The sequence below is a fragment of the Aspergillus aculeatinus genome (assembly GCF_003184765.1).
Source record: "Aspergillus aculeatinus CBS 121060 unplaced genomic scaffold BO66scaffold_24, whole genome shotgun sequence".
Lineage (NCBI taxonomy): Eukaryota > Fungi > Ascomycota > Eurotiomycetes > Eurotiales > Aspergillaceae > Aspergillus > Aspergillus aculeatinus.
Window position 1 is genome coordinate 189,281 of NW_020291493.1, and position 12,999 is coordinate 202,279.

At 51.3% G+C, this 12,999-nt stretch overlaps 6 protein-coding genes across 6 annotated transcripts; 2 read left to right on the forward strand and 4 right to left on the reverse strand.

Annotated features, from left to right (window-relative positions):
• Positions 1 to 390: 390 nt before the first annotated feature.
• Positions 391 to 2,214, reverse strand: BO66DRAFT_374282 (TDT family transporter; the record flags this gene model as incomplete). The annotated part of the gene is made up of 5 exons (XM_025645589.1): positions 391 to 841; positions 933 to 1,230; positions 1,345 to 1,641; positions 1,703 to 2,071; positions 2,129 to 2,214. 5 exons carry the CDS (start codon positions 2,212 to 2,214, stop codon positions 680 to 682), a joined length of 1,212 nt encoding a protein of 403 aa, XP_025503957.1. The 3' UTR covers positions 391 to 679.
• Positions 2,215 to 2,466: 252 nt separating this feature from the next.
• Positions 2,467 to 6,596, reverse strand: BO66DRAFT_349806 (uncharacterized protein). Its single transcript, XM_025644696.1, has 6 exons — positions 6,179 to 6,596; positions 5,959 to 6,120; positions 5,850 to 5,906; positions 5,710 to 5,793; positions 4,915 to 5,650; positions 2,467 to 4,854 (listed from the first exon to the last, which is right to left on the reverse strand). Exons 1-6 carry the CDS (start codon positions 6,489 to 6,491, stop codon positions 2,607 to 2,609), a joined length of 3,600 nt encoding a protein of 1,199 aa, XP_025503958.1. The 5' UTR covers positions 6,492 to 6,596; the 3' UTR covers positions 2,467 to 2,606.
• A 474-nt stretch (positions 6,597 to 7,070) lies between these two features.
• BO66DRAFT_451562 (alpha/beta-hydrolase) lies at positions 7,071 to 8,667 on the reverse strand (the record flags this gene model as incomplete). The annotated part of the gene is made up of 4 exons (XM_025651873.1): positions 8,387 to 8,667; positions 8,219 to 8,327; positions 7,832 to 8,164; positions 7,071 to 7,761 (listed from the first exon to the last, which is right to left on the reverse strand). Exons 1-4 carry the CDS (start codon positions 8,565 to 8,567, stop codon positions 7,071 to 7,073), a joined length of 1,314 nt encoding a protein of 437 aa, XP_025503959.1. The 5' UTR covers positions 8,568 to 8,667.
• Positions 8,668 to 8,865: 198 nt separating this feature from the next.
• Positions 8,866 to 9,895, forward strand: BO66DRAFT_391944 (YdcF family protein). The gene has a single exon (XM_025647382.1). The coding sequence runs from the start codon at positions 8,998 to 9,000 to the stop codon at positions 9,811 to 9,813; it is 816 nt and encodes a 271-aa protein (XP_025503960.1). The 5' UTR covers positions 8,866 to 8,997; the 3' UTR covers positions 9,814 to 9,895.
• Positions 9,896 to 10,806: 911 nt separating this feature from the next.
• On the forward strand, positions 10,807 to 12,323 carry BO66DRAFT_374291 (rhamnogalacturonase A; the record flags this gene model as incomplete). The annotated part of the gene is made up of 4 exons (XM_025645590.1): positions 10,807 to 11,430; positions 11,494 to 11,532; positions 11,598 to 11,799; positions 11,866 to 12,323. 4 exons carry the CDS (start codon positions 10,807 to 10,809, stop codon positions 12,321 to 12,323), a joined length of 1,323 nt encoding a protein of 440 aa, XP_025503961.1.
• A 73-nt stretch (positions 12,324 to 12,396) lies between these two features.
• Positions 12,397 to 12,889, reverse strand: BO66DRAFT_89167 (uncharacterized protein). The gene is made up of 2 exons (XM_025653688.1): positions 12,679 to 12,889; positions 12,397 to 12,608 (listed from the first exon to the last, which is right to left on the reverse strand). The coding sequence occupies exons 1-2, from the start codon at positions 12,804 to 12,806 to the stop codon at positions 12,470 to 12,472; spliced, it is 267 nt and encodes an 88-aa protein (XP_025503962.1). The 5' UTR covers positions 12,807 to 12,889; the 3' UTR covers positions 12,397 to 12,469.
• Between the last annotated feature and the right edge of the window lie 110 nt (positions 12,890 to 12,999).

Sequence of the window (12,999 nt, forward strand, 5' to 3'; positions counted from 1 at the left end):
GACAAGGATCGATCGCCCGCGGCGGTGTAGTACACAGAAGATGATGGCATCTTTAGTTGTATACATGGTAACTTACTATGCAGTCCAGGCACAACCCCTCGATATCAACATTAGGAGGGAGTACTACGTAGGTACTATGTATCCCTCGAAGCCCACAACCTATAAGTTACCTGCCTGTGACGTCTGACAGCAATACAATAACAATGAAGTCCTAGCGTCTTCTGGGTCCCGAACTCCCGAGCATTACTACCAAACACTATAATCCGGTTCCCGCAGGGTGAATAAAATAAATATTCCCTTCCCTGAATTCAAAAATAACCAAAACCGTCATCCACCACCACCAAAAAAAAATCCCCCTAGAAAAAAAAAATGATAAATCTGTCACCCCTAAAATAATTGAACAATTAAAAAATTATCAGAACAGGAACCACATAGCCCGCCTGGCCATCAACCAAAGTTTGATCTAATCATTTAAGCTTAATTCGCCCACCTGTTCCTGAGCGCTGTTCGGCGTGCGTGCAGCATGGATGCTAACTGATACCATACTAACCCATGGATGCCAGATCTCTTTCAGTATCGAGACCTGTTTGCGCAAATTATATCTTACCAAACCCACGTGCAAAAAGAAAAAAAAGAAGAATGAAGTTCCCTGAGATATCAGAAACAAACCCAACCAACCTCAAGCACTCTTCGAACCATCATCGACCCCGCGCTGGTCCTCCCCCTCCCTGGCCTTCAAGTCAGCCAAACAAGGCGCAAAGAACAACCGGCCCGACAGCACCCCTTGCAACGTGCCCACGCCCACCACTCCCCACAGCACCACCACACAGAGGGAGAGAATCTATCCCCACCCAAGATATCAGCATCCCTTCACACCCAGACCGACCTATTCTTACACGCAAGGAGAATGAGGGGAGGAAAAAAAACCATACCGTGCCCAACATCCTAAAAAACTCCGACGGCAACTCCTTCCCCAGCTGACAAGTACTCGTCGCAAACACCCCGAGTGGGAAGGTGAACCCCCACCACCCGATATTGAAGGGGAAGCTCCGGCACCGCGCAATCGAGGCAATCGCCAGGAAGAGCCACACCAGGCCGAACGACCAGAGGATCAGGCCGACCATGAAGCCCACCGTGTAGAACACCGGCCCAGACCCAAGTCCGGAGTCCAGCGTCAGCATCTGGGTCTGTGGGAAAATCGTCTGCGCCGCGCTGCCGAGTTTCATAATGCTACACCATGGGTGAAGGCGTTTCAGTTAGCCCATTCATTTCTTGACCACCACCCAGGGGTTGAAAAGGGTTGTAAGCAATATAGGGGCGTGGAATTTTTTAGCAGGCACTCACCCGAATCCGCCCTGTCCGAGAGGGCCCAGGGGTAGGAAGACGCTCACGATCACTGCCTTGGGGGGCAATTTGTGCAGCGTGAGTCGTTGGAGGTAGATCACCATGACCATGAGGGCGAGCGGCAGGCCGATGCCCCACAGGATGTAGCTCACGATGACCGTCCACAGGGCGTGCTGCGGGTTGGGGAGCACGTCCGCGACGATGGCCCCCGACGACGCGGCAACGATACAGCTGACGATGGGCAGAAGCCACACCGCGGTCATCGATGAAAGCTGGGTCTCACTCCCGTGAGCCATCCTGATCGCAGGCGAAATGAGCCTGACTGCTAGAGAATCAAAGGTTGTGAAAGGCCGCTTACAGCAGAAAAGGTAATGACAATGCCGTGATCACGGAGAAGACAGCATCAAAGATCCACAGTCCCCAAGCAAAGTTCCGGCTCCACTCACCCCAGGCCGGGACACAGACAAAGCAGAACATGTTGATGATGGTGGCGAATCCCATCGGAAAGGTGCCGATGAACATCGACTGCACAGGGTGTCTGATCATCGCGAAGAAGATCTCAGGGTACAGCGTGTAGCGGAGAAGTGTGATGATACATCCGGTCGCAAAGAGCAGGACATTCAGAGCGAAGATCGCGACGGAGATCCAGTAGAGCCATTGGCCGTTGTAGGGCAGAGTGTTCAAGAGGATGGACACTATTCCGGTGCCCATGGTGACGGAGAACCAGCTGGATCCAGGTCAGCTGTTGCGTCTCACAGAAGCCATTCTGACCCGGCAATCATACGAGGGAGTGAAATGACGGACAACCCTCCTCCAACCCACATCATGTTTGGAGGGTTCGGTGGGTGTAGAATTGCTTTGGCAGGCCATACTGGCAGTTGAAGGGCGAAAGTCGGCAATTGGCGGAACGCCACCCACGACTTGATATACACCAAGCTGAGTGGGTTGTTCCAGAATAATGATATGGATATGTCGATATGTCGATATGTCGATACGTGTCGCAATCAGAAATAGAATTTACCAAGAATATAAGGTATTTTGGAGAACTTCAAGAAGGTGAGTCACGTTCTCTGAGTCTCGCCTGACAAACTTCCGTTGTACTCGACAGTATGTAATAATTCGGCCGAATAAAAGCAGGATGGGACGGCTACAGTCGGCGACTCGGCGACTACCGTAGAACGGCGACTGCGGCAACTACTCCGTATGTATGTATTGTATGAACCCGGTTCCTCCTAAACAACCACAACAACACCACAAATCCATCAGTTCCAACTGGAGCTGTACGAACTGCCACTATCGTATGAGCTGCTCCAATATGAATCGCTCGAGCCACCGCCGCCAGACGAACTGCTTGAGTCACCGCCGTATGAGCTGCTTCCTCCGGCCGAACTGCTGCTATACGAGCTAGAGCTACCCCCTCCATAGGGACTACTCGAATTGCTACCGTGGTAGCTACTGCCACTACTATGAGAGCGGCTGCTGAAATACGGGTTCCAACCCCCAGTATAGCCACTGGACCAACCGTCGTGATTGCGACTGCCGTACCCAGAGGAAATTGTACTGGAATACCCGTGCCCTGAACCAGTATGGGCCTCTCCATCTCTAGTAGATTTTGCTGCGCCAGAATCAGTCTTCCGGGTGTGGTCAACATGACTGGGATGTTGATACTTCGAGTGACCTTTCCACGTCGCGAAAGTGGAGTCGTACTGATAGGAGGCTCGGGGGCCACCGTCATTGACCCCAGACTGATTTTGCTTGGACGAGTCTTCGCGACATTCGGTATCCTCTTTGTCTGCTGTACCTGCGTCTCGGGTAGTGGATTGAACATCTCGTTCATCGCCGGCTCCGTAATCGGTTCTGTTTGGATGCACGGTGTCCCGATACGTTGTGTCTCGGTGTTCCTGCACTGGAGCTCCCTTATTGGCTTTGGTTTGCTGGGAGTCATCAATCGAAGGGACACCATGCGACGAATACAATGGTTCCGGGCCGGCCATCGATCCAGAGCTGGGTTGAGATTGAAAGTCGCCATCTGCATTGCCAGGGGAAGAGTGAGCAGAGTGAGCAGAGTGATAATCTGCATCAGTAGATGCCACCTCGTCACAGCTCTCATCGACAGAATCGTTGGTATGCAGTCGATCGAGGTCATATAGAAGCCCTTCAAATCCCAGAAAATCCAGATTTGTCGGTCCCTCTTTTGCGTTTTCCGTTCTAGGTAAGGAGAATCTCCCGCCACGACCGCTGCCACCAACATCAGGCCTCCTGGCACGCTCGTTGCGCAAAGCTTCGTATTCCTGAATCTGCTCAGGCCGTGGTCGTGAAGCCCACTTAGCGAGAAAGTAATGACTGTAGGTCCCCGCTTCGTAATAGTGGCTATAGGGCTGGGCGCGGTGAATCCCTCCCAGTTTCACCCTTGTCAGTGACGGGTGTGCCTGCCGAGGACCCTTGTCCGCAGAATGGAGCCATTGGGTCGCTTGCACAAATTTTTCACTTCGAGCCATGGCCGTCGCTCCTCGGTTCAGGAGAGACAAGGCTGTGAGAACGGTAAGTCGATCACGCATCCAGGAAACATCTTCCATTCCTCGATTGCTTGGCTTCGCTGTGACGTACATTTGTGGACCCCGCTGGAGATGTAATGCGACTAGAGACCAAGCGTCAAATGGAAATGCCCAGATATGCTTAGCGAGATTACAAGAGCCGCAGAATTTGGGGTGCTGCTGATATGCTTCAGTGCAATCCCAGGGAAAAAGATCCTGGTACTTGTATAATGTACCACCAAACGCGCCCCAGTCGTACCAGTACTCCTGGAGAGTGTCTAGAACATCAGCCTCATCATGTCGACCGAAATGGAAGCGAAGAAGGTACTCCTCGGTCAGTCCGCTGGGAACATCGTATTTCGTGCGGACTTGGCTTCGTAGATAGCCGTCCTGTGGACATACAAAGCTCATGAGATATAACGGAGATGCGGCCCCCGAAGCTTGACCCGCCGAAGTCCTCTCAATCAAAGGTTCAAATAAATCCGTGTCAATGAGTGAGTCGCAAAATGATTGACAATTATTACCGATAGCACTCCAGGTGAGTGTTGTACTAGGATCGAGTAACTTCTTTGCAATCCCCTGCAAATAGATACTGACCCTAGGCTCAAGAAGGTTTTTGAGTTTGGTCATTATTTGATCCAGCGCAGCGTCTAGACTCTTGCGCTGTTCCTTGACGGGAAGTCCTGGATGGTCGAAATAACCGCGACTAGCCGCCACAATAAGCCATATAATCTCAGATTCCTGCTCAGCATAGGAAGAACCAGAAAGGGCGCCGGTGAAGGGTACCCCGACAACCTGCTTCATGATAGCTTTGTATCGTTTGGGAGTTCCAACGAGGCGCTGCTGCTGCCAAAGGCGTCTCTTGGCGTCGCCGCCAATTGCTAAACTAGGATGACGAGAGCGTGGACTGCAGGAATCAGGTCTATCGTGGAAGGTAGGTAGTTCTCGTATAGTAACTAAGGCGCCTTGCTTGGTGCTGTAGTGTTGATCAGTAAGTCTTCCAGAAGCGTATGTATTGAAATAGGTCTATGCTTACTTTGCGACCCCATTTTCAATGACCAGGGGCCCAACTCGTAAGGCCATGTGAACATTGCCAAAAGGGTATTGTTGGGCAAATTGGCGAAAGAATAATGGTATATCTTCGTCTGCCATGGCTTCCTTCACTGAAGCAGTGTTTGTATCCTGGTCACGAGCGAAAGGGACTTCCTTTTCTGGTTCTGGTCGCAAGGGCGGCTGCTTCGAATCGGATTCTCCTCTCAAAGTTACTTTCCTGGCTGGCTCATATATCCCCTGTGCAGCTGTACCATTTGATTTGACTCGGAATCTGGTCATTTTCTTGTATTTCTTCCTGTGATCACGGACTGTAGACTGTAGACCGTGATATTTCGCGAGGGCGACTCGATTATTGAGCTCGAGTAATTTGCATCTCTTCGCGAGTGGAATTGCAACATGCCGTTCTCCCTTAGAAATTGGAAAGAGGGCACCTGGAAGTCCGGTGCTGTCAAGGCGAGAGACGTCTGCACAATGACATATGTTCCGACTTAGGGCAGGAGTAATGGCCTCGGCGAGAACGCAGTGCTTGTATGCTTTGACATATTGTTCTCTGCCAAGATAGAGTTTCCGATAACAGTCCTCACAGACGGTGAGTTGTTTTGCATGGTTCGATTTGCCGCTATGGGTAAACATGCTACCTCGAATGATACTGGAGCAGTCCGAGCATTTCAGAGGCTCAAGTCGGGCATTCCAGTCACTATCAAAACCAGACAGAGTAACTAGAGATTTTGTTAGGTATATGTACTGATTGATACATCATGTGGTATTCGGTCCATACGTTGCGGAATGGCAGGTCGAGCCCAGAAGCCAAGGTCTTCTAAAGGTGGACGGTGCTCAATCAGTTTGTCGACATCGAGGAGCCCTGCGTAGGCTTAAGGTCAATTGAGATACTCTCAGACTGGTACCCTTTAGACTCACCTGCAGCTTGGAGGAGGATACGTGCCCGCTCCTGGATATCGGAAGATGATACAATGTCTTGAAAGGCCTCATTAGCTTTGGGCAAGAGAAGCAGACAATGACAAACAACCTTCCGTGTTCCTTCGCACTTCATCCTTAACATCAACGTTAGTGCTCTGATATTCTACCTGCGCGAGTTTTGTTTTGCGTAGAGCCTCCTTGATTTCAGTGCCGTTCATAACAGAGGACAAGATCTTGTCCTGGTCGGCTGTCATCGCAGTTTTCTCTTCCCCTACATCGGCAGAACAAGTTAGCCCGAGTTTGATCGTAGTAGACAGACAGCGCACTACCATATCGTATCGCAAACGCCCGTGTCTCCTGAGTAACCTGATCGATAAATGTGTCAAAGCCGTGTAAATTGTTGTCATGCTCATCATCGACTACCACATCTGTATACTCTGATTGCTGCCAGATTTTCAAAGTGCGTATGGTATTTTCGAGCTCGAGCCTAACGCCATACCAGTACAGAGTCTCAAGCTCAGACTGCAAATGCGCGCTAGCAGGTCCTACTAATTTCCACGGGGCTCGGGGAGCATGAGTGATGTTCGGCAGCGAAGATCGCTCGAAATGGTGCCTGAGGCGAATACCACTCGGGCAAGACATGGTGGCTGTTGTATGAATGGGGGTTTTTTTGGATGCCAGCGGGTGCCAAATTGAGGATTGTAAAATCAAAACTCGGCTCCTCCACAATCTCAAGACATCATATCAAGATTGAGGGTCTGAGGCCGCCCCCCCCCATACAACCTGCGGAGTAAGTTTGTTGCTGGGGTGCAAGGCTGGAAAATACGAGGATCGCCAAGGCCAGGCACCGGCCTCGTGCTTAGAGCCCGGGGTATCCGAGGCTGTGCAAAAGTGAGGCTGGATGCCTAGAGTCGCCGAACGAGCTGATTAATGTATACTTTGAGAATGCGACCCCATCTGCCAAATCAGCTAATCTCCCGAGTTGACCCTCGAAACGGCGGTTAATTGTACTGCTCGATCCGGTAAGTGGAAAACAGCCTTGTTCTTGTCGAGACTCTAGTGTGTAGCCGTCTTCGCCGACGATGGCAGAGGTTTTCCTGGCGTCACTTATCCTGTTCTTTCGAAGGGCGCTTTCGATTCTTTCGTGCTGCCTGGAGGCCATATCGATTTATGCGTGCTTTATTTAAACGAGGTTCTGTAAGCAATGACATGCTCTTATTATCATGCTTCCTCAATCATTCCGTTTGCCTGACCAGCCACAAGCTGTCCTACCGTCTGCGCATAGTACTTTCGCTTATGAACGGAAAGACGACAGAATAGCAGTCTGTCAAACTCTTTCAGTGACACCGAGACAGCGCATAATCGGGGCAAGTGTTCCTGCGAACTCCCTAATCGCATGAACAGGATAATACGGGGCCCAACATGGCTGTAAAGAGAGCGCGGTAATGGCCAGCAACCTTCAGCGTTGTCGGAGAATGAACCAGAAGCTTGCTCGCATCCAGCAGCCGCATCTGCGACCACCAGGGATGGATCATTGCGCGACCGTAGTAAGTTCACAAGAGATAAGACATAGTTTTTATCTGCTCTAGTGACAAGGTCGAACTCGTTGATGAGGTTCAAGCATAGATTTTTAGGCAATCTTCGGTGCCTGATGCCATCCATCAACGGTAATGTGACTACTGGTGGGGCACCAAACGTGACGCAAGAGAAGCGTCTTGCGTTCTTGGAAATTGCCTCTGAGATATAGTGGAGAAACAATAGTGAGGCTACAGCACCTCCTGCGGAGTGACCGGTAAAGAGAATGTGACTGCCGGTGTCAGCATGGAGACGACTGTAGGCTTTTATTCTTTCAGAAACGATGGCTTCCAGTGCCATTGCACTATGCAGAAATCCGGAATGGGCTTCTAGCTTGCTCTGGGGCGAGTGACCATCGAGCTCGAAACAGGCAAGATTCTGATAGAGACAGCTGTCAGAATGATGACCGCCTTGAGTGAAGACAGAACCATTGACTTACAATGAAGTGACTCGCATCGTGGGGCTTGCTGTTGATGTTGACTATATGGTCCACAGTACTGGCAGTTCCTCTGATCGCGATGACCAACACAGGCAGAAGCTCATTACCGTTTGATATCTCCTGCAAATCAACCGTTGTGAAAGTAGCAGCCTTGACTGTTCCATTGATAGAAGGCGTAACTTCATGGTCATGTGTCAATACACAATCCTTGATCGTACGTGGGAGGCGGGGGGAAGTAGAGTTGTAGGACTCATTCGCGCAGTCCCATGCGAGTGATAGGAGCAGAGATTGATCTTGCGAACTTAAGTGCATTAGCTGAAGCCCTTCCCCAACGACTGAGGGGATCCGGCTTTACCATGTCCACTTCTCGTCACATTGCTCAGGGCTCAGCTGCGCGTTGTCATATCTGGATGCTTCATCATCCAAGCGCGTGGCCAGAGCCCGAGCCTGGGCACTGAGATTATCTTCCAGCAATAGATATTAGCGATCAGCAAGCTGTCTCAGGTTGAAGTCAAGTAGCCACCTTCAAGGTCAATGTCCTTGAGAGAGGCACCAAGGACATCTGATAGCTCTGCTGCTGCCGCAGATGCGCCCTGTAAATTGTCGATGGAGGCAGTTCCTGACGTTGGGGGAGCTGCCGAGGCGCGTAGAGTGGATGCGGTTGAGGTTGGATGGTTCTTGACCAGTTTGAGCAATCGCTTCATGTTGGTGGTATGCTTGCCAGCTGTGAGGAGTCATTAAGGACAGAGTAGCAGTTGAATCAATCAACCAAGCTAATGATCATGCAAGAAGCGTAAGTAGAGGTAAGTAAGTTATTGTGCAGTAGATAGTATGAGTCGGTAGGTACTGTACCTAGTTAGTACTACTTAGGTAGTAAAGCAGGGGACTTTCCCAATTAGGCAATGCCGAGGGACGGAGATCGGCTCCATCTGCCATCCGTAGTTTGTGGTTTTCTCCACTGCTGATTCTACCCGTGCCGTCTGCCGTCTCATCTACCGTTCTCAATCACAGAAAACAACCTTGAACAAGAATCTTAATAAATTCAGAAGCAGTCAGAAGCAGTCAGAAGCAGTCATTGATCCCATTTAAACAAACACAAGAAGAGAATAACAAGCAGAAAGAAGAAGAAGAAAAATGTCATCCATTGACCCCCACAACATCAACCTGATTTCCACCTTCCTCGCCCATGAACAACTCCCCGCAGCACGGCCGCCCCCCCATGCAGTCGACTGCATTGTGATCTGCGTGTCCGCCATCCTCCACCAGGCTGAAGCGGTCTTCACATTCCTCGCTCACAACCCGCACGCCACCAAGACCCTCGTCTTCTGCGGCGGGATTGGCCACTCCACCCCTTACCTTTATGAGGCGGTCTCCAAGCACCCCAAATATGCGCATCTTGCCCCAGAGATTCAAGGCAAGGCAGAAGCCCAAGTGCTCCACACCATCTTCACGCGAGGTTTCGAGGCCGTGGCCTCGGACTTCCGGAAGGCCGGAGGCAACCTGCTGGTCGAGGACCAGTCCACGAATTGCGGGCAGAACGCGATACAGACCAGGCGCCTGCTGGAGAGGAATGCCATCCCGGCACCCAATTCCGTAATTATCGTCCAGGATCCCACCATGGCCCGAAGGACGATTGCCTCATTCGTCAAGGCCTTTGCGCCGTTGACCCCGGATTTCATAAGCTGGCCAATCATAGTGCCGCGGGTCCGGTTGCAGGAGGATAATGAGCTGGTGTACGATGTAGATGGGATCCCTGCAGATTCGCTATGGAGCATACCACGCTTTCTGGGACTGCTGATGGGTGAAATACCGCGCCTGAGAGATGATGACAATGGCTATGGGCCACGGGGTAAAGGGTTCATTGATCATGTCGATATTCCAGAGGGCGTTGAGCGAGCATTTCATGGCTTAGAGCGCGGGATACTAGGATCGGAACTAGCCAAGAGATGACTCTGATTGGTCAAAGCTTGCTATTTAGATTACCTATCTTCAAGACTATTTTGACTCTTCATAATATGGTGGTTTCGGGGGATAGTGCAGCTGTCGTAGGCAGACTGCCCCTGAAGAGAACAATGACGACATTTTGCATTACTCGGTTATCAAATTGCGGAACACAGGCGTCGAATATCAAGCGATTTTGGCGTCGCGAATGTGATGCTGGGCCGTCTTGGTAGGGCCTGAGCGCTGGGTGCAACACGAAGAACCCATCTGGCACGCAACTTACTGGATACTCGGCCGTCATTCACCCGACAGCTGCACCTGAAGAATGTCTTCTTTCTTGCTCGCATCAAACTGACCCGGATTTTCAGGGCAGAAGCTTTATGGTGATTGCTTGTTGCACGCATCACCCCGCCGCACGTACCCCACAAAGTCCGTCAGGCGATGCATCTAGCTGGGGGAATGAGTTCTTGCTTGACATTTGCCGAGATGAACCCTCCTGGCCGCCCCTGGAACTGAATCCTTCGCAGAAATCACTATCAATTTGGGATGTGATCAGCGCTTCAAGCCTCGAGACGGATGCTCAAGTAGCGCTGACACTGGCTTGCGTGGCGGTATAATCAATCAGAATTCTCCATGAATAAGGAGGAGCTTGGGGTTTGAAGCCTCTGTGAGGAAGCTTGACTCCGGTCACTCCACTGGGTTTCTTAGCAAAAACAGTAGAGATCATCATCTAAAGGGGTTCTGACACTTTATGTCACGGAGTAGGAAGCCACAATCAACGTCCGACAGGACGGAGAATCTTCAGCCTGCTTGGTCCCCAGCGGCTCGAGGGGGTCGAGGATAAGTGTACGTTGTAGATTCTCCGGTGGACATGAGTCCCTGACCACAATCACCATGAACGCTCCTTACTGCGATATAAAAGCTGCGTTTGCTGCGTAAGTTCTTGAGAAAAATTCCAAGAATCAAGCACGTCGAGGTTGCTCCCATTGAACCAAGCCAGCCATGCGTGGTCTTTTCCTTCTTGCTCTGGGTGCTATCCCGGCGCTCGTCAGCGGTCAACTCTCTGGCAGTGTTGGCCCGTTGACCTCCGCTTCCACCAAAGGTGCGACAAAAACATGCAACATCCTCAGCTACGGCGCAGTGGCCGACAACTCGACCGACGTTGGGCCTGCCATCACATCGGCCTGGGCTGCATGCAAAAGCGGAGGTCTTGTCTACATCCCATCTGGCAACTATGCCCTAAACACCTGGGTCACCCTGACTGGGGGCAGCGCGACCGCAATCCAGCTGGATGGTATCATCTACCGCACAGGTACCGCGAGTGGGAACATGATTGCGGTCACTGACACCACCGATTTCGAGCTGTTCAGTAGCACCTCCAAAGGCGCTGTGCAGGGATTCGGCTATGTGTACCATGCGGAGGGTACCTACGGAGCACGAATTCTGCGCTTGACCGACGTGACTCATTTCTCTGTGCACGATATTATCTTGGTGGACGCGCCTGCTTTTCACTTTACCATGGATACCTGCTCCGATGGCGAGGTGTACAACATGGCGATTCGTGGTGGCAATGAGGGCGGCTTGGACGGGATTGATGTCTGGGGAAGCAACATCTGGGTTCACGATGTAAGTCAGGCCCGAGTGGCAAGTGCTATTTCTCGGTCGCTCACGAGATGTGCATTCGTTTAGGTTGAAGTGACCAACAAGGATGAATGTGTAACAGTCAAGGTAAGGCTTTTCTTTCGCAAGCATGAATTGACGCGCTCGAGCCTTGACTGACAGACGCACCGCAGAGCCCTGCCAACAATATCCTGGTGGAGAGTATCTATTGCAACTGGAGTGGTGGTTGCGCAATGGGATCGCTCGGGGCCGACACCGACGTCACCGACATTGTCTACCGCAATGTTTACACCTGGTCGTCGAACCAGATGTACATGATCAAGAGCAATGGTGGCAGTGGAACGGTGTCGAATGTTCTGCTGGAAAACTTCATCGGTTAGTGCTGCCTGCCTATGCCCCGCCTTCCCAGCTTGAAAGTGTCGACTGATGCCTTCTGTTTAGGGCACGGTAATGCATACTCGCTCGACATCGATGGCTACTGGAGCAGCATGACCGCGGTGGCCGGAGACGGGGTGCAGCTGAACAACATCACTGTGAAGAACTGGAAGGGCACCGAGGCGAACGGAGCGACCCGACCACCGATCCGAGTTGTGTGTAGTGACACGGCGCCTTGCACGGACCTGACGTTGGAAGATATTGCCATTTGGACCGAAAGCGGGTCGAGTGAATTGTACCTGTGCCGTTCCGCTTACGGATCGGGATACTGTCTGAAGGACAGCTCTTCGCACACATCCTACACCACGACCAGCACTGTCACGGCGGCTCCATCAGGGTATTCGGCGACAACCATGGCAGCCGACTTGGCGACCGCATTTGGCCTCACTGCTTCCATTCCTATTCCGACCATCCCGACCTCGTTTTATCCCGGGTTGACCCCGTACAGTGCCTTGGCAGGCTAATAGGCGTGGAAGGCAAGGTGGGATTGATGTGTCACCGTCGCAGTGGAAAGAATGTCGGTAGGAGGAGAGATTATTGTAAATCATTGAGATCATTGAGATCATTGAGATCATTGAGTCGTTGAGATCATGGATCAGCCTGGTAATTGTTACCTCACGGATTCCGTAGGTAACCGTTTGTAAGTCAGTATGTATGTTGTATGAATCACAAGGGAGATCCTCTTTCGTATCTCGAGATTTTCTTTCATGCAGGACTGGGCAGGAGGAAGTTTGAGGGACTCATGTGAGCTGCAGTCGTCGGTTTATCAGCCATTCATTGTCCGATCGCGTCATCCCTTCCTTGTCGATTCTCGCTTACTTAACTTTTTTTCTCTCTTTCCCTCGCATCATCTTTCTCTCTCTCTCTCTCTCTCTCTCTCTCTCTCTCTTTCCCTCTCGCTCTTCTCGCAAGTTCTGATTGACAATTGGACTGTGGATATTGCACATACACCTGTCTGGAAGAAATTGAGGAAATGGTGAAGTGAAGAACTGGTGAAGAGGTAAAAGTGGAGGCTGCGACGATAATAAGCTTAACGGGGAATCCCCGCATCCTCTCCGCCGACCGACCGACCGACCACCGACCGAAGTATATCTCAAGACTCAAGACTCAAGACTCAATTAATTTCCATCTCCCCCCCCC